The 23,977-nt window shown below is 45.9% G+C and overlaps 1 protein-coding gene across 1 annotated transcript in view; it reads right to left on the bottom strand.

Annotated features, from left to right (window-relative positions):
- Positions 1-2,062: 2,062 nt before the first annotated feature.
- The window catches only part of creb3l1 (cAMP responsive element binding protein 3-like 1), a 145,841-nt gene continuing 123,926 nt past the window's right edge, over positions 2,063-23,977 (bottom strand). The window contains exons 3-11 of the mRNA XM_078548877.1: positions 22,285-22,454; positions 21,047-21,125; positions 18,384-18,535; positions 16,061-16,210; positions 14,340-14,398; positions 12,546-12,614; positions 9,013-9,112; positions 7,381-7,507; positions 2,063-3,588 (exon numbers count right to left, since the gene is read on the bottom strand). Of these exons, the coding sequence (XP_078405003.1) occupies positions 3,284-3,588; positions 7,381-7,507; positions 9,013-9,112; positions 12,546-12,614; positions 14,340-14,398; positions 16,061-16,210; positions 18,384-18,535; positions 21,047-21,125; positions 22,285-22,454 (1,211 nt within the window). The 3' untranslated portion in view covers positions 2,063-3,283. The remainder of the gene's footprint in view (positions 3,589-7,380; positions 7,508-9,012; positions 9,113-12,545; positions 12,615-14,339; positions 14,399-16,060; positions 16,211-18,383; positions 18,536-21,046; positions 21,126-22,284; positions 22,455-23,977) is intronic.

The following is a 23,977-nucleotide window of genomic DNA, read 5'->3' as shown; positions in this document are numbered from 1 at the left end:
TTCTACTGGTTAACCCCAGGGGGGACTTTAACCTGTGGCCCCTTCACTTCCACCCTGGCTGATATCAGCTAACTCAATACAGGGAATCAAGCCCAGGAATCTCCTGAATCTTGTAGTTTAACTATTCACCAATCTAATCCACAGGCCCACCAGGGGAGGATGGCCACCGGGCCACTCTGCTGGAGCCAGTCTTTCCTACATTACAACAGTGACTACACTTCAAAAGTACTTCATTGGCTGTGAAGTGCTTTGGGATGACCTAAGGTCACGAATGGTGCTATATAAATGCAAGTCTTTCTTTCTACCCACTTCCCAAGGAGAGTAATTTAAGGCAGGCAGTCTCTTGAACAGGTCGCAGGGCCTAAATCAAATGTGTTGTGGATGTTTTCAAGGAATCAAAGATTGTACAGCACAGAAACAGGCCATTCAGCCCAACTGGTCCATGCCAGTATTTTGCTCCACATGAGCCTCTTCTCATCCTCGCATCAGCCATCCCTGTCAACATAGCCTTCTTTCCCTTTCTCCCTCATGTACTTATCTAGCTTCCCCATAAATGCCTCCATTCTATTTGCCTCAACCACTTCTTGTTGAATCCCTCATTCTGATCATTCCTTGGATAAAGAAGTTTCTCCTCAATTCTCCCTTACATTTATAGGTGACTATATTGGCCTGTAACTTCCGACAGAGTGGCAATTGAGTGGGATTGCCACTCCACTCCTGGTTTACCTTAAAATGAAGCCACTCATACCTCACGTGACCTTCTGACTCAGGCTGGCCAAGGTCACTTCAGTGCAGCCTCGCCTCATTTTTGCGGCATAAGCTGTTGTAAACCAGGTAAGTTTAAAGATGCAGTGACTTTGACAAGCCAGGGGGAAGTGTATAAGGTAAGTGGGTAGGATTTGGGAGTGGTGGGCAGAGGGGTCAGGCCTAGGATGGAGTGTCGGCTCGAGTCAGGCCTGGGAGGTGGGTGTTGGCTCTGGTTTGGTCGGGCCAGTGGTGGGGGGGGAGGTGGGTGTCGGGTTTGGCGGGGGTGGGGGGAAGGGTAGTTGGGGGATTAGTTGGGCGGTGGGGGGGGAGTCCCGTTCAGGGTCAATGGGGTAGTGGGGGAGGGGGAGTCCCATGAGGGATGTGGGGGGAGTCTTGGGGAGGGGTCGTGGGGGGGTTGGGGGGAATCCCTTGGGATGGGTCAGGGGGTAGTCAGGGGTTGGTAGTGTGGGGATGGGGGGAGAGTCCTGTCGGGGGTCAGGGGAGGGCAGTACAATAACTACCCAGAACCTAGAAGCCATTTTAATTCTTCTAACCTTTTCTGAGTAACTATTGTTGTAGCACAGTCACAGTTTGTGATTTAAATCACGTTATCGGATGGTTCCCAGTGCAGTACAATTGCCCAAAGGAAGATTAAACTTCCCGGGCAATTGCCATGTAATCCTTACCTGGGAACGTCCGGGGAGGTTGGTGGGGGCGGGGGGTGGGTTGGTGGTTCCCCCACACATCTTTGGGGTACTCCCCTCCACCCCAGATTCACTGCCTTGGAACTCAGAAGTTATGGGCCAACATATTTATGACCCCAGTTTTGGACTGCCTCACAACTGGAAAGATTTTGTCTCCACCTACCCTATCAAATGCATTCACAATTCCAGAACTCTCTCAGATCATCCCTCAGCCTTCTCTTTTCCAGACGGTGTTTCCTCAAGGAAAGAAATAGTGATAGCTCCCAGGAACTTCCGCAACCTGTCCCTCCATGTTTCAAGGGAAGTGTTAGAAGCTCTCCGACAAGTATGTGAGCTTCCAGTTGTTGTTTTAACCAGGGATGGAGTGGCTCCCGCAGGTTCTTTGAGATACAATCGGAGTAAAGGGGTGACAGGGCAGGGGGAGGGGTGGTTAGGAGCACAGATACCATAGCGCTGCAGAAGCATTCATAGAAGCACTTGGGAGATATCCCAATATAACCAGTCTGCAACCCTGCCCCCACAACACCCCAACCCCCGCTGTTTCAATCTGCTTGTGTGGTGGGTTTGTAAGAACACAGCAAGGAAATAAGTACAGCAGCTCCACACAACTATTTGAATGCAATAGGAAGCATTTTATTTCTAAATAGCTGCTATAACATGTTAGCTGGATATTGTTCCCACAGTCTCCATTATCTTACATGATAGTTGCTTTGTAGTGGATATATTAAGATTCACTTCCACACACTGCAGGAAACAGAGTTAGCCCTGCACGCACACCAGTGCCTAGCTTATTCCAATTAAAAATCACAATTATCTTTATAAAAACCACAGCACAAGAGTGAGAAGTGGGATGCTTCTTTAATATTTGCATGATGTGATTTTTTTAAATCTCCATTTGAGCAGATCATCTTCCTCGCTTGCACACCTGCCTCTCATGAGTTATGTGTCACCTCATTTGTGCAAATATAGTTCACATCATACAGATGTTAATGAAGCATCCTGTACATATCTGAAACCTAAAACCCAACCATTAACAGTGAGAATAGTGAGGAAGCCAATGAAGATAGTGAGAAACAGGGTGAGAGAAGGGGGGAACTGGGTGAGAGAAGTGGGGAACTCAGTGTAACTAATGAGGAACAGGGTGAGAATAGTGAGAAACGCAGTCAGAATAGTAAAGAACCCCGTGAGAATAGCGAGGAGCAGGGTGAGAATAGCGAGGAGCAGGGTGAGAATAGTGAGGAACATGATGAGAGTAGTGAGGAGATCAGTGTTAGTAATGAGGAACAGGGTGAGAGTAATGCAAAACGCAGTCTGAATAGTGAAGAACTCAACGCTAACAGCGAGAAACGGGGTGAAAATAGCGAGAAATAGCGAGATTGAGAACAGCAAAGAATGGAGTGAGAATCATGAGGGATTTAGTGCTAATAGTGGGGAACACAATGAGAACAGTAAAGGACACTGTGAAGATAATGAAGAGTGTAGTGAGTGTAGCAAGTAATGTGGTGAGAACAGGGAGTAGCACAACGGAAATAGTGAAGAACATGGGCAGATCAGTGCAGAGTGTGGTAAGAACAGCAACAAATACAGAATCTAATGCGAACATTCGTGCACAGGCACACATACATACACACATGGACATGAGCACACAGGCACATACATACACACACACACGGACGTGCGCACACAGGCACATACACACACACACACACACATTCTGACACACACACACACACACACACACACATTCACACACACACGCAATAACATCAAACATTTTAGGCTTGCAAAATAAAAGGATCTCTACCAAAGGGTTATTTAAAGGGGCAGTCCAGTTACAAAGATTTTGCTGTGATTACAGTTGTCGATGCCCACCTCTCATGATGCGCTTTCTCCTGAACAAATTTCCTGTGGTCAGTCTTATTGGAGTCGATCACCTCCATGTGGGCATTGCTTAGGTATTTGGACGCCTCTTGCGACCAGGTGATGTAATCATTTGATCTGTCATGTGACCTCTTCTCCTCTCTTGTATCCCTGGACGCCAGCTCCCATTTATCTGAGCTCTCCACTGGGAAGAAGGTGGAGTAGTGATCCTCAAGGGACGAGCCCTCGTCATAAAACAGCAGGCTCCTGGAGCGAACTATGCAAAGTAAACAGGGGAAGTGATGAGGATACAGAGCAATTTCGTATGGTAGTTAGAGAGAGAAAAATTAGTTCCCCTCGTGTAGGAGCCTAGACAGCTTACACAGACTAGGTCTGCATCAGAACACAAACTATAAGAAATAGGAGCAGGAGTAGGCCATTCAGCCCCTCAAGCAGCTCCACCATTCAATAAGATTATGGGTTGTCTGATTGTGGCCTTAACTCCACTTTCCTGCGTGTCCCCTTGACTCCCTCGTAGATCAAAACCCTGACTAAGCCAGTCTTGACTATATTCAATGACCCAGCCTCCTCTGCTCTCTGGTATTAAGAATTCAAAGATTAACAACCCTCTGAGAAAATAAATTCCTCCTCATCCCCGTCATAAGTGGGAGACCCTTAATTTTAAACTGTGCCCCTAGTTCTAGTTTCTCCCAGGGGAAACATCAGCATTCACCCTGCCACGCACCCTCAGAACCTTACCTGTTTCAATAAGGTCACCTCTCATTCTTCTAAACTCCAATGAGTATAGGCCCAACCTGCTCAACCTCTCCTCATGAGAAAACCCCTTCATCCCAGGAATCAACCAAGGGAACCTTCTTTGAACTGTTTCCAATGCAAGTACATCCCTCCTTAAATAAGGAGACAAAAATTCCTTTCAGTAAATAAGATTAAGGGATGATCTAATTGGGATGTTTAATATGTTTAAAGGATTTCATAGATTAAATAGAGAGAATCTGGTGGCACAAGTCCAGAACAAGGAGGCATAATCTTAAAAATGGAGCCAGGCCATTCGAGGGTGATGTCAGGAAACGCTTCTTCACACAAAAATTAGTGGAAATCTGGAACTCTCCCCAAAAAGCATCTGTTGAGGCTGAGGATCGATGAAAAATGTCAGGAATGAGATTGATAGGTTTTTGTTGGATCAGGGTATTAAGGGATATGAAACCAAGGGCAGAGGGTGAGTGGGGGTGAATGGCATTAAGATACAGATCAGCCATGATCTAATTGAACAGTGGTACAGGTTTGAGAGGCTGACTGGCCTGCTCCTGCTCATATAGCTGCCAGGGAAGAACCACTAATGAGGAGGAAAGCAAGAGAATACTTAAAAGACAAGGCTCCACAAAGAGCAATCAATTCCAAACTGAAAAGGAACCACAGCCTGATGTATTATGGCTGTGGGCTGTGGACACTAAGCTATTTGGAAGCACCTACACTCATTCTCCAAAGGCTGTGCCCAGGGCGGCTGTAAGGTTGCAAATGGCCCCATGTGCCAGGAGCTGGTAGGGGGAAATCAGATAGATCTTCCTCCCCTAGACTCTAGTATCTTCTCAATTTTTTACTGAATTAAATACATGTAGTTATTTCTGGAGCTAAAGCAACCACATGGATGCTCCCCTTTGTCCTTGTAAAGCTCCATCTGGTGAGAATACGTTTCCTACATTACAACAAAGACTACACCTTGAAGTACTTCACTGGCTGTACAATGCTGTGGAGCAAGGGAACTGGAGGAGGACATTCAGCCCCTCAAGCCTGTACTGTCATTCAGTAAGATGGTGTCTGATCTGTATCTTAACTCCATTGACCATCCTTGTTTCTTTTTAGATAAGTTTGCTAAGGGGCATGGAACTGGGGAAATTGGAGTTAGGATACAGGCCTCCTGAGGTCATGAAAGGCTCTATATGAATGCAAGTCTTTTTTTTCGTTTGATGATCATTACCGCGCTGTTTTGCTTTCTGAGCAAATGAGGAAGATCGCAAGCTGATGATCAAGCAAACCTGCTCTACCAGCCCTATTCCAAAATAAGCACACAAAAAGCCGTTTCACACACCCGCTAACTGTTACAATTCATCTCATCTAATATGATGCAATCCCAATATGTAATGATGGGGGAACCTAACCCAGACCACTTGGGTTTGCATTATTTACATCACCTGACAGGTCGGGAGTGGATTCAGAATCAGGACGTGGAGTGAAGAGCAAACTGAGCCTGGCCATAAAACCCAAGGAATGAATCTGTAGGGGTGAATGGGGATGTAAACTCAACACAAAGAACAGAGAAAGTTAACAGAAGATTTGATAGAGGTGTTCAAAACCATCAATGGTTTTGATGAAAGTAAATCAAGAAGAACAGCCTCCAGTGGCAGAGGGGACAGTAATCAGAGGGCTTGAATTTAAAGTGAATGGCAAATGAACCAGAGGCAACATGAAGGGACAGTCGTCATGTTCTGGAAGGAGATTCAACTGAAACATTCAATGGAGAATTGGATAGATACTTGAAGGTAAAAAAATATAGAGAGCTCTAGCGGAATGGGACTAAGTGGACCGTTCTACCAAAGAGCTAGTTCAAGCATTATAGGCCAAATGCGCTCCTTTTGTGCTGGTGCATTCTATGATTCTGTAACATGCCTCTGACATTCCTCTCCCTGCAGCTTTAGGGCAAGTATTAACCCACTGGTTAACAATGAATCAACGCCTCCATTAGGAAAGCTGAGGGAGCAACTTCAGAGGGAATGCAGTTCATTTAGTAGCTGCTCTTCCACAATGCAGGTTTCCAGGGCTGTAAATTAATTTGTGGACTGAGCAATATTTTCCATTAGATGGCACTGTGTTCCTCTGGCTGTAGAAAGGGGCAGTATCCCTGCGTAAAAGAGGTTTCAGATGAGAAAAGCCACTCACCGCCTCAGGACATCCCAGAGCACTTTACAGCCAATGATGTGCGGTCACTGTTGTAATGTAGGAAACGGGACAGCCAAATATAGCGCACAGCACGTTCCCATGGACAGGGAAGTGGCAGCAAGCTGAAAATTCCAGCCCACCTTGCCATCGTGAAAATTTCCGCAAAATCCTGCGAGTTCAAAATATAAACAGAAAATGCTGGAAACTCTCAGTGGGTCAGGGAGCTTCGGAATGACACAACAAAGTGCGGGTTCCGATAAAAGATCATCAAACTGAAGCTCTGTTTCTCTCTCTGCAGATATCGCCTGAACTGCTGAGTGTTTGCAGTGTTTTCTGTCCTCATGGAAACATATTTGGTAAGGGTTTATACCGTTACCAGGGTGACAGCGCTATCTCCCAGCGTACCAACGATTGGTGCTTCATTTCGCTGCTTTGGTTTCTTTTCTGTGAAGGGTGGGGAGGCACCTGGGCACAGGAAAATAGTTAGGGGACCTTTTCCTTCTTTGGCCAAGCTAGTGAAATGATCTGAGTTGTAGGATATTTTACGTGGATTTGTGACTGGGCAGCTTGTTCAGCAGCTGGGGTAGGAGCCCAGGCTATCACTTGGGCTAACGTTACTGAGTGCTCTGAAGGAATGGGCATCATCACGTCTCTTGACTCAGAAACTGCTGAATCGGCACTAGAGTTGCTGAAACTCAGGCAGGTGCCAGGTAGATTCATTGGAGAAACCGGGTCCATTGGATCTAGGCAATACTTAAAGTAGCATGAACCCAAACACGGCCTAATTCTGGGATTAGAGCGGGTGGTTCCAAACACAGTTTGGGTAGGTGTAATTTTGCCCTTGGGTGATAGTTTTAAACAGTTGAGGTTGAATCAGATGCATGCTAAACATCTCGCCCAATTTTCCTGGTGTGCTTGCCCCTAGTTTTGAAAATGCAGTGCTGATGTTTCATCTGGTGTCGGTGTCTATGCAAAGGAAACTGGCACACAGGGAGTGTCTGTTTCTTTCACCGGGAGACTAGAGAACAGGACATAAATTTTTCAATTGGGTCACAACAAGCACAGGTTCTCAAATCAAAACCGAGAGGAAACAGCCCCACAGAGCAGTACTTACTCTGACTAGTGGTGTAAACATCAGACGCAGACAGTGGAGCTGTTTTGACTGTCTGGGAGACGGTAGAGAATTCTGGGAGACAGGGCATGAAGGAGCCCAGGACTAGAACAAAGCAAACCACTACGACCTGTAATAACAAACATATTGTCTGGTAAAATGATATCCACAAAACCGATTAGGCACTTTACAGCCTTCCGGACTTAATATTGAGTTCAACAATTTCAAATCATGAATTCTCTCCTCCATCCCCACCCCCTTTCCAATTCCCCTTTTTCCAATAATTTATAATTTTTTTTACATATATATTTTTCTTTTCCCTCCTATTTTTAAATTTATTTCGATCTATTGTTTCATCTCCACCTTTTAGCCCATTTCGATCCCTTCCCCCCACCCCCACTAGGGCCATCTGCCACTTGCTCATCCTGCTTTCTACCCTTAATGCCCCCAATAGCACATCCTTTAGATAATATCACCACCGTCAACACCCCTTTGTCCTTTTGTCTATGACATCTTTGGCAATCTCTTCTTTGCCTCTGCCCATCACTGGCCCTCTATCCAGCTCTACCCGTCCCACCCCCTTCACCCAGCTTATATTTCATCCGATTTCTATATGTCTTAGTTGTGATGAAGGGTCATTCAGACTCGAAACATCAATTGTATCCCTCTCCGCAGATGCTGTCAGACCTGCTGAGTTTTTCCAGGTATTTTTGTTTTTGTTCTAGATTTCCAGCATCCGCAGTATTTTGCTTTTATCCACAAAACCTTTCCTGTTTCAAGTGCAGGTGAACACAGTGAACACTGGTACCGTTGGCCATCATTGTGTGTGTTTTACTGGGGACAGGCGAACACTGAACACTGTCACAGTCTGCCATCATTGAGTGTATTTTATCAGGGACAGCCGAAGACTGTGATTATTGATAGTCTGCCAGAATTGAGTATGTTTTGTTTGGGACAGGTGAACACTGTGATTACTGATAGAGTCTGCCCACATCTCCAGGTTTCCCTCCAAGTCACACGCCATCCTGTCTTGGACTCGCACTTTCACTGTCATTGGGTCAAAATCCTGGAGCACCTCCTGCTAACAGCACTGTGAGTGGACCTACACCCCAAGGACAGCAATGGTTGACGAGGCTCACTAGCACCTTCTCAAGGACATTAGGGATGAGCAATAAACTAGCCAGCAATGTCCACACCCCTCAAAAATTCCTCAAAAAAACATGTGTTTCTTTAAAAACGAAAGCTTATTCTCTTTGTTAAGAGAAATGAAGGACTTGCTGGTTTTGCTGCTGTTGAATTTCCGCATCAGTTTCTTGGTTTATCTAGCTCCTGCTTTGCAAACAGTGCTGGGAGTTGTGGTTTAGTGATCGATGAATTCTGCCTCTGGGTTTCTGAATGAACCGAGAGTGAATTTACAGACTCCTTAGCCAAGGTTACTCTCATCACCTCTAGCGGCCAATCTTTTGCTTCAATGTTACTGTTCACCATCTCTATACCACAACACTGGTGGGAATAAATGGCAAGTTGGGATTTGTGGTGATGTATTGGTGAAGGAAAACAGAGGAGATCACCTTAGTCAATCCCTATCCTCCACCCCCACGGTTATTGAGGTTCCTCTTTGATCCTGGATCTTACCATCAGGCAGGTTCCTGTTTGTGTGGATGCCACCCGGCAGGGTCGAGGCACCTTCCCGGCCACCAGTGCTTGCAGTTTCTGCAACTGCTGCAACAGGGTCCTGAAAGAGCAAGAGGCGCACTTCATTATTGGGGCATTTTAGCAGCGTTAACACAGCGCCCCAGTTGCCCCACTTTTTCTCAGGCACAGGCTGCTTTATACCCTCTCACTACCTCCTCTGAACCGCGTGTAATAAGAGTAACACAGGAAGCCGAATAGGGCCCAGAGATTGGTTGTCAATCTTAATAGCCCGTGGTCAAAATGAAACAGTTTTTTTTATCGTTTTGTTTTCCTTCAGTGTAAATTAACGAGTGAAGAGCTAAAATGAACAGAAAGTCGCTGTGGTACAAGGTGAAGCTGAAAACATCCAATGACAGATTAAATAGCGATACTAAGTTCATAGTAAGGGGTTTTTCTGCCTGGTTCCTTAAATACCGCAACTAATATTTATAGATTTTTTCCCCAGTGCAAATGATTCCTGTTCTCATGCAAAGTAGCTTCTTATTTCGGTACTGGGCTCAGATGTTTCCAAAGAGGAGTATTGCAGTTTTCAAACTACCTACCTTACCCTCCTGAAAGGGACCCAAGCTCAGACAGTTTCTCACAAATATCCATCAGTTTAAACATCCTCTCCCTCCACCACTGGCACTCAACAGCAAATCACCAAGACCTCTTCACCTCCAAAACCCGTGATCTCCAACACTTAGAAATACAAGGGCAGCTGATACATTGGAACAGCATTACCTCCAGGTTTCCCTTCAAGTCACACACCGTTCTGACTCAGACTTGGTTCCTGTCTCTGAGCCAAAATCCTGGAACTCTCTATCACATAGCCCTGCGGAGTACCTACACCACGCAATTCAAGAAGAAGTAACATTCACGCTATACAAGTGTCAGGCAATGACCATCTTCAACAAGAGAGAATCTAACCATCTCTCCTTGACATTCAATGACATTGCCATCACGGAATCCCCCACTATCAACATCCTGGGGGTTACCATTGACCAGAAACTGAACTAGACTAGCCATATAAACACTGTGGCTACAAGAGCAGGTCAGAGGCTAGGAATCCTGCAGCAAGTAACTCACCTCCTGACTCCCCAAAGCCTGTCCACCATCTACAGGGCACAAATCTAAAGTGTGATGGAATACTTACCTGGGTGAGTGCAGCTCCAACAACACTCAAGAAGCTCAACACTATCCAGGAAAAAGCAGCCCACTTCATTGGCATCCCATCCACAAACATTCACTCCTTCCACCACCAACGCACAGTGGCATCAGTGTGTATAAGATGCACTGCAGGAACACCCCAAGGCTCCTTAAACAGCACCTTCCAAACCCATGACCTCTACCACCTAGAACGACAAGGGCAGCAGATACATAGGAACACCACCACCTGGAAGTTCCCCTTCAAGCCACCTCCTGACTTGGAAATATATCGCCTTTCCTTCACTGTCACTGGGTTAAAATCCTGAACTCCCTTCCTAACAGCAGTGTGGGTGTACCCACACCACATGGATTGTAGCGGTTCAAGAAGGCAGCTCACCACCACCTTCTGAAGGGCAATTAGGGATGGACAATCAATGAACCTTTTATTAAAAACCACTACATTTCCAATTTTGCTGGCAACAGCTGTTCTCTAGATTGCACAATATCACCAGCAGAGGGTGCCCTCCTCTACATTAACCAGCTCACCACCATCACCACTGGAATTTTGAGGCATCAGCATCTGAATTGTGAGGCTTCAATGGCAGTCAGGGCCTAACTGTGGACAGGCAGAGTTGGAATCTTTGGTGCCTACCTGAGTCACTGCACTCCACAATTTTTAGCCAGGAAAGAGGAGGAGTTATGTTAACGAGATGACAGGACCCAAGCCAGAAGCCATGTTTTTGGAGTGAACTCCATTTGACACACACGCCCCCCCCTCCCCCCCCAGCTGCCCCCCTGCCCGAACAATGAGCGAATTAGTGAATCAGTGTATCGACTGCAGTTGAATGCTTAAAGCCTTCTTTCTGTTCTGAGAGGACGTCAAAAAGCGGTGTTTGTTTTGGTTGAAGGAAAGATACCTCTAAAAGAAAACTTTTATACACCTTTTGCACCTTGGGATGTCCCAAAGTGCTGCCAATGAAGTACTTTAAAAGGGTTCTAATGTAGGCCACTGCAGGAGCAATCGGCATATAGCAAAATCCCAAAGACAGCAAGCAATGAGTAATGGGATAGTTTAATTTTAAGTGCTGTTGGTTGAGGGAACTTCCTTGCTCTTTATCCAGTAGTGCCATAGCTTCTCTTACATCTACATGAACAGGTAGATGGAGGTCTCAGTTTAACACCCGATTCAAAGGATGGCATCTCCCACCTAAGAACAATGGCAGCCTCCCTGGTGCCCTGGTCAACATTTATCTCTCAGCCAACATCACTAAAACAGGCCACTTGCTCATTATTTCATTGGTCTTTGCAGAACCTTGATGTGCGCAAATTAGCTGCCTGAGATTGTGACAGGCGCTATATAAATGTTGCTCTTTCTTTAAGTCCTTTTGTTTGTTCCTTGTTTAAAGGGGAGCACCCGGTTTCTCTGAGGATTGTGGCCAGGTTTATCAGTATGACAATGTGGTGGGGATCTTGCCTGTGGATCCAGAAGGAAAAAACAGTGAAAACTGGGAAGTAAGAATGCCGGTCCGAACTGTTTTTTTCCTTCTGGGACTCTTTGATGCAGTCAGATTCTGCCCTGACATGATGGGATGTCATGTGTTGAGCTGGCAATCTTGTTTCGGAGAAATTCTGCACCACTGAGTACCTAGAGGGGGGTAAAGATGTGACCAGCGGTGTAGTTGGCAGGGTATTGGTACTGCAGCACAAGGTGATGGGGTGGGGGTGATGCCAGGTGCGACTACCCTCTCCATCAATCTCTGCATGCTGGGCTATGCCATCAGAGGCAGGATGAGCAGGGGTACAGGGCGCTTCACCACAGAGAAGCAGGGATTACCTGGACCATGTCAGACATGGAGGTCCCCTGCAATGACGAAAATTTCCGCACCCATTGATTGGGCTGTGTGTGGCCCCAATTTACACCTCACCAGATATTAGGTCTTTGAGGGAGAATGGAATTGGTTGGAGTGTAGTCAGTGTAGCCATTCACACTGGCCCGGGGTAAGGAACCGGGTGTTGTGAAACTCTTATTGGACAGGCGAAGGGTAGCATTAACCCTGGAGCAGGACAGCAGGCCAGCTTTCTCTCTGGGTGAGGTAATAGGAGAGAAAGAAAACAATACTATCAATGGTACGGGACTGGTAAATTCTGCAGTAAACCCAATAACACAACAACTTGCATTTATGTAGCATCTTTAACATCCCGAGGCGCCACACAGAAGTGTGAACAGAAAAACAGTGACACTGAGGAGGCGATATTCAGAGGTGCGGCTAACAGCTTGGTCAAAGAAGCGGGTTTTAAGAAGGGTCATTAAAGAGGGCAGAGGTGCAGAGAAGCCGCTCACTTACCGATTCACGTTCTCTAGAGTCTCCACTTTCTTCCAGAGCTCATTATTCTCTGAGGTGTAAGTCTCCACTCTGCCAAGAACAAAATAACCTGAGCAGCAAGGTCACAGGTACACTTAGCTCCCACTTTATTTTAAAATCATCAGTTCCACCTTGGGGGAAAGTGGAATGAATTTTGCACTCATCTAGGTGAAGGGCAGGAGCCCCATGAGTGGAATACACTTCCTGAATGCAATGCCAGTGTTAAGCACTCTCAGGTCATGGCCTGCATACAGAGCAAAGCTTCTATACACCCAACAATGTGGCTTCATCCCAAACCCAGAGGAGAGTCACCTGCTGAGCCTGTGTGGTATTTTTGCTTTTTGTACAGTTTGTTTTTCCTGTAGTTGACTGATATTCCTGCCATTCTCAGATTTTAGTGCAGCATTCATGTTGCTAAGATCCTAAATGCTGCATTGAGCTGTGGACATAGATCCATGGTGCTGTACTGACTCACTCAGTAACTGTGCCTCAATATTGTGTCAGCTCCAGTAGAATATGAGGAGACTCAGAATGTAATGGTAAATATCAACGACTTCCTCAACCCCAGTTCTGCAAACCTACAATGACAAATCAAACTCCTCGCATTCGCTGCTCACAGAGTTCCACCAGACGCACATCTCACATGCCCTGGTTCTCTCTGAACACACTAAAGTGTTAGCTTCACTCTTGCTGTACCAGAGGCTTCATCACCAGCCCAATTCTCCACCCCACACCCCACCCCCAATTTCAGGGCAGGACAAAGGGTGCAACCAGTATCATCGACCAAGAAAATTAAAGGCACATCGTCAAGGGCAACCTAAGGAGCTAAATCTGCCCTGGAAAATGGAGCACAGGGGGTACATCCAAATGCAATTCTGGCCAGGTCTACAAGGTGGGTTTAATGTTCATGAAAGGCTGCACTGAACACATAGGTTGTAGTACAATTGGCAGCAAAAAGAGACCTTTCTCTCATCAGTTTGATTCATATCTAGGTGTCCAATGTAGAAGGTGTTAGCTTACTGTATAACCCAATTCCATAGCCAATTCCTTACCTCATACTAGTCCACCATCTACAAGGCACAAGTCAGGAGTGTGATGGAATACTCCCCACTTGCCTGGATGAGTGCAGCTCCCACAACACTCAACGTTTGACAACGTGCAGGACAAAGCAGCCCGCTTGATTGGTACCCTATCCACAAACATTCACTCCCTCCACCACCAACGATCAATGGCAGCAGTGTGTATCATCTACAAGATGCACACAGGAATTCACCAAGGCTCCTTAGACAGCACCTTCCAAACCCACGACCACTACCATCTAGAAAGTCAAGGGCAGCAGATAGTTGGGAACACCACCACCTGGACGTTCCCCTCCAAGTCACTCACCATCCTGACTTGGAAATATATCGCCGTTCCTTCACTGTCACTGAGTCAAAATCCTGGAACCCCCTCCCTAACAGCACTGTGGATGTACCTACACCGCATGGACTGCAGCGGTTCAAGAAGGCAGCTCCACCACCACCTTCTCAAGGGCAACTAGGGATGGGCAATAAATGCTGGCTTAGCCAGCAACAGCCATGTCCCATGCATGAATATAAAAAACACTCTGTCAGAAGAACCACATATTCCTAATTTCACAATACTGTAAATATTGTAAAAATACAGTGCTGTAAAAATATAGGTAGGAAAGATCGGAAGCCTCGTTCTTGCAGCGAGCCATATCTAGCCATATCAATCATCTCTAAACTCACATTGGTTGATGACTTGGCCACTTACTTTTTCTCTAGACTGTCCACATATTCCTTCTTCTTCCTTCGGCTCTCCTGAGCTGAAATCTGAGCCAAAAGAAAAGAGATTCACACAGAGTCACAGTGTAAGGCTCGAGCAGACAGACAGCTGGATGGAGAAAGGAGTTACTGTCATATAATCATGGTGACCAATGAATTTGAGTTCACCCAATTACTGACTTCCTAAATAGAATAATGGATACCTGGGAGTGAGTTACAGGCTGGAATCTAATTGAGAGGTTCAGATGGTTTATATATACAATAACGGATATCCGGGGTGAATTATAGGCTGGAATTTAATTGTGTGGATCAGATTTGTTTATATAAATAGAATAATAGGGGCCTGGGAGTGAACTACAGACTGGAATATAATTAAGGAGTTTGGATGTCTCACCATTAGGATAATGGATACCTGGGCATGAGTTACAGGCTGGGGTTTAATGGCATGGTTCAGACGGTTAATATAACAGAATAATAGAGATCAGGGAGTGAGTTACAAGCTCATATATATATAATATAATTGAGGGGTTCAGGCAGAACACATTTTTCCAAGGCAAATGTTATGCTTGGCTCTAACTGCAAGAACAATCTGTGATGTTGAGGTGAAATGTCAATTGTGTTGCAATCAGGAGATAATGTATGACCGAACAGCAGGAAGTAACAAGCAGTCTGTATGTCACCATGTATATTCTGTAGTAATAATTAATGCATATTGTGCAGTAACACAAGTATTTAGAACATAGATTACTGTAGATATATACTATGTTTCAGTACACCCCAGTATGTAATGTAACACTGCCCAGCAGTGTTATTAAACAAAATAAATCAAATCAAATTACACATAGGGGACACATACAGCGTAATGCTCATTTAACATGTCAGACAAAACTCGTGGGATTGGGCAGAGTACCCATTTTAAACACCATCCATTAGCTTCAATGGAGAGTTGGGTGTGAGGGAAAACCAGTGTTAGATCTGATCCCATCAGCTTCCCAATGGGTTCAAGTAAAATTGTTCTCTTCATAGATGCCCGTACACGTCTATGGTTTGAACATATATTATACTGTGGTTATAATCTGTAATTCCTTTGGGACATCTCAGCCTGATTTACCCCTTGTCCGACCAGTGCCCCTTCAGCCACCCTGAGGTGTCACACTCATCACACAGTCCCCTGAATGGATTGTGGGATGGGACCTAGCAGTATTTAACTGGGTCCTCAGGATTACTATTGGCCAGAAAATTAAAATGCGCAGAGCCCAAGGACTGGCCTCCTTGGCTGTAGCGTTGCACATTGGGGGGTTTTCTTTCTTTATTCTTTCATGGGATGTGGGCATCAATGGCAAGGCCAGCATTTATTGCCAACCTTAACTGCCATTGAACTGAGTGACTATTTCAGAGGGCAGTTAAGGGTCAACCACATTGCTGTGGATCTGAAGTGACATGTAGGCCAGGTCAGGTAAGGACAGCAGATTTCCTTCCCTAAAGAATATTAATGAATCAAATGGGTTTTTATGACAATCGGTGATAGTTTCATGGTCACCATTACTCAGTCTAGCTTTCAATTCCAGGTTTAATAATTGACTTTAAATTTCACCAGCTGCTGTGGTGGGATTTGAACCCATGTCCCCAGAGCATTAGCCTGGGCCTCTGGATTACTAGTTCAGTAATATTACCCCTTTGCCTCCATTTCTCCTTTGTCCTATCCTTTACCTTGTTCTTGATTTTTCTCCGGACTCGCTTGAGGGCTTTTTCCTCGGCTTTTGTGAGCGGCAGCTTGGTGGGGATTGGGTAACCCTCGGCGACCAGGGTCCGCTTTTCCTCCTCAGTGAGCAGCAGAGGGCCTGATGTGCCTTGGAGCTTCTGGCAACAGCAAAAGCAGAAAAGCCAAGTTCACCAATCTGTTTCCACCTCCTCAGTAAATCCCAATGCCTTCTGACAATAATGTTATCGCAAATTTGGTTTGGCTCCTGTTGGTTTTTCTGGGACTTTGTTGTTTATTTTGGCATCTCTAACTTGACTGGACCTTAAGCTTAATCTTTTTTTAGTGGTTCCCTTGAAGAATAGCTTATATTGTTGATTCTTGTTCAGTGACACTGGGCAGCCTAGTGTTACCCTTATAGGGTCACCCAAGGAGGCTCAGTGAGAGATCCAGATGAGGAAAGTCATGAGTTCAATCCCCGATCTGAGGAGTAGTGATGTCCCTGCTGCCATTGATCTCAGTGCCCTGGGTTAAGGAGAGGAAAATTTGCTCCCTTGACCATAGAAACATGGAAAATAGGAGCAGGATTGGGTCATTCGGCCCATTCAATATGATCATGGCTGATCCTCTATCTCAACACCATAATCCTGCTCTCTCTCCATACCCCTTCATGCCTTTAGAGTCTACAAATCATCTATTTCCTTCTTAAATATATTCAGTGACTTGGCCTCCACAAACTTCTATATTAGAGAATTCTACAGGTTCACCACCCTCTCAGTGAAGAAGTTTCTCCTCATCTCAGTCCTAAATTATCTACCCCATATCCTGAGACTGTGACCCCTTGTTCTAGACCCCACTCAGCCAGAGGAAATATCATCCCTGTATCCAGTCTGTCCATCGCTGTCAGAATTCTATGTGTTTCGATGAGATACTGTTGCGATTGAAAGTGCACTCATGTGGCGTGGGTATTTGGGCGAGGATGGGGTCAGACTGGGCTGTGATTGCCCCTCATAATCAATCAGCCCACCGACACTCCCTGCCAAGGCTGACGCACGAATAATGTACATTCGGCTGAGCTACCAAGAAGCGAGCATAGCCTGTGGAACTGATCTCCAGCAAAATGCTTAACTCCAGCTGGGAAAACAGAGTTGGTGTAAGGAACTGGATAGAAAGTGATGTTTGAGAATTGTAAAAAAAATACACAAGTTGTATAAAATAAATTAATTCAATCAATCAAACTGACATTCAAATGATTACTGACATCTATTGAAGAGTAAATATTTTAAAATCTCGTACTTACCCCAGCAATATAATCCTCATTTAACCTATTACCTCCTCCCCACACATACAGACTCCAGTGAGTAACATAGTCTGAATGCAGTCATGATCCAAGTAAAACACTCCTTACAGAATAAGTTCCAGGTTGGTCCAGACCACCTTCTTTTTAATGAATAACATTGCCTGCTACTTCAAAGGCCTCTACCATCATGCCTATTATTTTTGTAATAAAGCTCCATTTCTCTCTCTTCCCTGACATCCATAAATAATTTCCCTGTGCTACTACAGTTCCTGTGTCATGTTTTCATTGGCTGCTTGCGCCTCTATCGCAGCTGGCTGAGGAGTGGCCGGGATTCCCCCGGAGATCAAGCCTCAGCAGATGAACAAGAGGTAAAAAGACATGCATTGATATAGCACTTCTCTCTACCTCGGAACGTCCCAGAGTGCCACACGACAACTAATGAAGCTCCCTTGAAGTGTAGTCGCTGTTGTATTGTGGGAAAACACGGCAGGCAATTTGTGCACAGAAAGCTCCCAAACACAGCAATTGTGATAACCCTCAGATGATGTTTCAGGTATTAGTTGAGGATATATATTGGTTTGGACACTACTGTCCATCTCTTTGAAACACTGCCTTGCAGTCAGCTGATGGGACATGTGACGGTGCAGAAGTCATTCACATCTAGCACTGGAATGTCAGCCAGGCTCTTATGCTCAAGTTTCTCAAGTGTTACTTGAACCCATAACCTTTTGTCTCTAAGGTAAGAGAGTGCGACCAGCAAGCCAAGACACAAAGAGTGAGCAGGTGATGTCCAAGAATTGATGGGACAGGGTCAATTGGAAGGGTTTAAGAATAAATTTTACAAAATAAATGAGAGGGGCAGTCTGAAAAGAAATAGAATTGAATTGCAGTTTTTGGTGTTAAAAGTTCTTCCCTGTGAATGTGAATATTCCAAGACATACTCTCAGAGGCCTTTACTGCCTAGATCCTTTCTGCTAACGCTATTGGCTGTCAATGTTATACATGGTGGCTAATACTTTCTTCAGCAGACATACGTGAGGAGCTGTGAGCAGAGGGGATGATGAAATCGCACTGGATGACCGAGCCTGTGGTCGGGCTGGGCTGGATGGAGGGAGGGACCGAGGACTCTGGGAGCCATCGCTGTCACTGCTGTGGCTGCTGGGGGGAGTAGGCGGCAGCTGCACATCTGAAAGAAACAGGAAGCAAAGGAAAGTCTAGTAACAGTTCACAGAAATTACAAACCAAACAGTTAAGGTCAAAGGTCGGGCAAGAAGGGTGGGATAGTCATCCCTCACATGACAGAATGAAGAGTCTTCTCAACTGAGTATTCCACCATTCCCCTTTAGCCTATTGTGTTTATGATGGATTTACAATAGAAACACTTATGTACAATCTCAGTATCAATAACAGTATATAGAAAGTCGAATCAAAGCAATAGAAGCAGCACAACATCTCTGCACCACTCCTTGTCCTGGGGCCTCTGTTGATGCTAACCTGTAGTCAGGCATTGGGAGACAAATCAAGATGCTAATTGGGAGGTCGATGTTAACGTTCACTCAGGGAGTCCGAGTTGCTGTGGCAACATGCATTTTTATGTACATGTTGTAGTCTGGAGCTATGAATAGTAATGGTAGAGACTTCAATATTCTTTCCATCACGTGGCTGACCAGGAATCTCTCCCACTCTTACCGCCTGACATTGGCATGTTTTGGAAGGATTTGAAAGTTGATTCTCAACCCAACTGGCCACATTATGAACACACCTTCTTTGGCCATCAAGGCCTGGGCTAGGACTTGAACCTGGAGCTTCTGGCTTAGTGGCAGCACCGCCCACTGCGCCACAGGAACTCCCCTAATTGGAAGGACATGCTGAGAAAAGATGTCTGGGCCTGTGCCACATGACAGCCTGACCAAGATGGCAAAATTACCAAGTCCAGGTTATGGCTGGAAACACTCATGATGTGGGGTGACACTGTGCAACAGAACTCCCACATTCCGCATCATGCTGGGGCATAGCTTCAAGCCCACACTCCTCCACACCACAACCACCTGCAGAAAGCCATCAATGGAGAGCTCCCAGTCACCCTGGAATCAGCACATGGCACGGGAAAGAACTATGACACGGAGAGGACGCCTCTTCCTTGGAACATCGGAGGAAATGGTGAATACTGTGAATACCGGGTGTGGTGGGAGGAATCCACACAAGTTGGAAAACACAAAAGGGTGTTAAGCTCCATTTTGCCAGACTGTTTGCGGTGCAAACATTCTCTCCAACAAATTTATTTTCATCCCACAAATTATGTTTTTTTTTTGATTTTCAGAATTTATGACTGCTTCACATTCCAAAGGGAGCTGGTAAAGAGCGGAGTGCTTTCACCAACACGACCAAAAAAGCAAGATCCACAATCCCACTCCGTACTCTTCTTAACTTGCGGCTAAACTGTGCGACCAGACGCTGAGTCGGGAAGGGCCGACTGTGGACTCGCCTGTCTTGCGGCCCAGGGTCACTCAGCACCGCCCCTCCCACATCACGTCTTCAGGGGCAGAGCTTCCATCTTGAAGCAGTGCCCATGCACAGAAGCCTGAGGCCTTTGCTGACTACTTCCGACTGCAGCTGATTCACAGCTGGTGGCCACTGGGATATGCATGGTTACAAACAGTGATCGAGGCCCTAGGTGGAGAGACTGAGTAGGTGGAGAGACTGAGTCAAAGACACGACATTGATACTGGCACTCAGTGTGAGTTGTATAGCTCTCAGTTACTGATTAACCAGGGAGTTGGAGTTGCCAAATGAGAAGGGTTATTGGTGTAATCTATTTCACTTAAATGGGTGTGGCTTTGTCCAATGAATGACGCAGGTTTATCACTTTAATGATTGGCACCCACCGTGGCAGCCAGCACACCGTTCAAGCTGTCACCTCAAGCTTGTTTGATCACTAGATTTTTTTGGGCTAGAATTCCAGGCCCAGCCCCACATTTTTGCAAAGCCAAGGAATTCAATTTCTCGCAAGATAACCCCTCCGGGGTTGTTCAGAGATTAAGGATTACTCTCCAGGACACTGCTGTGAATAAGTCAGGAGGGGGAAATCGTTGAGGCATTAAAAGATATGTTTTATTCCATTTTCTGTGAACACTTTTGTTTATTAATTATAAATACATGGGAGTTGAGGCAAAAGAGGATGTTTGGACAATGCAGTTGGAGGTGGGACATCATGCAACGAACCCTTCAGATATACATCCAACCAGAATTGGCAACCTTAGTTACATCCGCTGACCTTATACCAAAGTTACACAGATCAGGGAACCCTCCCTACAGAAAACCAACCCCCAAATACACAGCCCTCCCACACCCCACTCCTCTTCAAAATCGTGCCACATAATCTTTTATGTCCACCTGAGGGGGTGTCCAGGACCCTGTGTTTGACATCCTCATCCAAAAGACAGCACCTCCAACAGTGTGGCATTTCCTCTGCACTGGGAGCATCAGCCTGCACTAAGTGCTTAAGTCACTGTAAGGGGACTAAACCCATAACCGTCTGCCTCAGAAGCAAGGACACTGCCAACTGAACCACAGTTAACGCCAAGTCTTAAACATGTCAAATATGTGCAATAAATCCCAATGATGGCTCCTTTGTTCCCCTCCCCTATTGGCTGGAGGTTGCCCTGTTAGTTGTTGCTTTTCTTGCTTCATTTCCTACCTGTGTGGACACTGAGAAACTGATTGAGATCTTTGGGTTCGACTTTGACTTGAGGCACTGTGCTTCGTTCTGTCTGGGCCTGTGAGGAACCAAAAATATTGCAGTGAAGATGAAAACAGTACAAACAGAGTTGATCAGGCAGACCTACCTGGAGCAGCTCAGCTTTTGCTTAATCTTCTATTTGCTGTCCATTTCCCTCTTTTATGTCCACCCTGCACCAATACATTATCTGAGGACAAGCAGGACAGGCAGCTTGGTCGGCCTGCTATTGTCACTTGGTGTTAGAATGATCAGGTACTGGTGTCCAGACCTTCACTCCAGGGAGAAGGCTGGTCTCCCAGCAGAATGGAGGTGAGTTCGGGAGTTGACTACATGGCAGGGTGAGGTGGTTATGGGTGCAGAATCACCCACTCCCTTCCTGCAGCCAGGCAGGTTGATGTTTATTGTCAGATTCATCTCATCAGACTATGTGGAGAGGTGTTATTGTCTGGGCCCCGGTGACCAGCAGGGCAATGTGTCTAGGTATGTGCAAAATTACAACTCCATTTCTCAAATTATTGTCCACTGGGACAGTTGATATTCTTGCTGTTCTGATAGGGAAAGCTGTGGGCCTAGGGTATAGTGTGCCCAACTCAAAACAGAGACTGAAAGTTATGACTGTAAAACGTCCCTGACCTGACATTGAGACTGATATTACGACTGTAAGATGTACCTGTCCTGACAGCTGATGTTACGACTGCATAATGCGCCTGTCCTGACAGTGAGACTGATGTTACAACTGTATAATGTGCCTGTCCTGACAGTGAGACAGATGTTACGACTGTATAATTTGCCTGTCCTGACAGTGAGACTGGTGTCATGACTGTAATGCACCTGTCCTAACTGTGGGACAGATGTTATGACTGTATAATGTGCCTGTCCTGATAGTGAAAGTCTGGTATTATGATGTATAATATGCCAACTTGACACTGAGACTGATGTTATGACTGTATAATGTGCCTGTCGTTGCAGGGGGCGACTTAAGGGATGAGCATATAATGGGACAGGAATAATATATAATAACATGGCAGGAAGACAGATGAGAAATGGGCATAATATAGCAGTATTGAAAGGGAGACTCATAGGGCCAGGCCTCAGGTGCATGTGGTAATAAGAAGGCTGCCTTTTTAAAATGAGCCTGTGAGAGTGACGCCACTAATGAAACCTTTGCCCTTTGCACTTTCAGTCTTTTTACTTACCGGTTCTTCTGTGACATTTGATGGTGGAGTGATGTTCATGTGTTGTCCAGAGAGAGCTGATAGCTGTGTTGATGGGGAGGTGTGGCAGGGCTCTGACAATAGGTTTGGCTCCTGTTTGATCATGATATGGGTCAGGTCCGGTCCCAAGGACCAAAGTCCACCGTCAGCCTCTGTCCAGAGAAGGAGAAAGGAATAGGAAATGAGACCACTAGGGAAAAACACTGGCATTTCCATGACAACAGAGCTGCATATGCATGTTCAGGTTTGGAACACATTTTACCTTCACATTAGTATTGAAGACAAGGCCTCAAGTATTGAAACCATAGCAACAAGCAGGCAAATGAGCCTGCTCATTCAAGGACCATCAGGCAAAGGAAAATGGGAAATGAAAATCACAAACCTCACATAGCAGACCTTCAAATAGTCGTACCTTAACAATTTTCGGAATGCTTGCACTCATGAGATTGTAGGAAAAATTGGCGGCCACATCGATTATTTGGAAAGTGCAACAACTCACCAGTGTCACCCTCCCACATTTACACACCCACTGGCTCACACCCTCCCACATTTACGCACGCTCTGGCTCACACCCTTCCACATTGACACACCCACTGACTGTCAACCCTCCTACATTGACACACCCACCGACTGTCACCCTCTCATATTTACAAACCACCGACTGTCACCCACCTACTTTGACACACACGCAAACTGTCACCCTCCCAGATTGACAAGCTCATCGACTCACCCTTCCACATTGACACACTCAACAACTGTCACCCTTCCACATTGACACACTCACCGACTGTCACCACCCCACATTGACACACTCACTGATTGTCACCGTCCCACATTTACACACCAACCAACTGTCACCCTCTCACATTTATGCACCCACCCAATGTCACCCTCTCACATTTACACACCCACCGACTGTTACCCTCTCACAATTGCACACCTACAGACTGTCACCTTCCTATATTTACACACCTACCAACTGTCACCCTCCCATATTTGCAACCCACCGACTGCCACCCTCTCACATAGATACACTCACCGACTGTCACCCGTCCACATTGACACGCCTACAAACTGTCACCCTCTCACATTTACACACCCACTGAATGTCACCCTCCCACATTGACACACTCACCGACTGTCATCCACCCACATTTACACACCAACCAACTGTCACCCTCTCACATTAACACACCCACCGAATGTCACCCTCCCACATAGACACACCCGCAAACTGTCACCCTCCTACATTGACACACTCGCTGCTGTCAACCTTCCACATTGACACACTCACCGACTGTCAACCTTCCACATTGACACACTCACTGACTGTCAGCTTCTCACATTTACCACATCTCCGGTTGACACCCTCCCACATTTACACACGCACCAACTGTCACCCTCCCACATTTACACATTCACCAATGTCATACTCTCACATTTACACACCCACTGATTATCACCCTCCCACATTTGCACACCCACTGTCACCCTCTCACATTGACACACCACCAGCTGTCACCCTGTCACATAAATACACTCACTGACTGTCAGCCTCTCAGATTTACACACCACTGATTGTCACCCTCCCACATTGACACATCCACCGACTGTCACCCTTTCACATTGACACACCACCAACTGTCACCCTCCCACATTGACACACCCAACAACC

Source organism: Cetorhinus maximus, chromosome 9, assembly GCF_964194155.1.
Source record: "Cetorhinus maximus chromosome 9, sCetMax3.hap1.1, whole genome shotgun sequence".
In the NCBI taxonomy this organism is placed as follows: Eukaryota; Metazoa; Chordata; class Chondrichthyes; order Lamniformes; family Cetorhinidae; genus Cetorhinus; species Cetorhinus maximus.
This window is presented reverse-complemented; position numbering and strand designations above follow the sequence as displayed.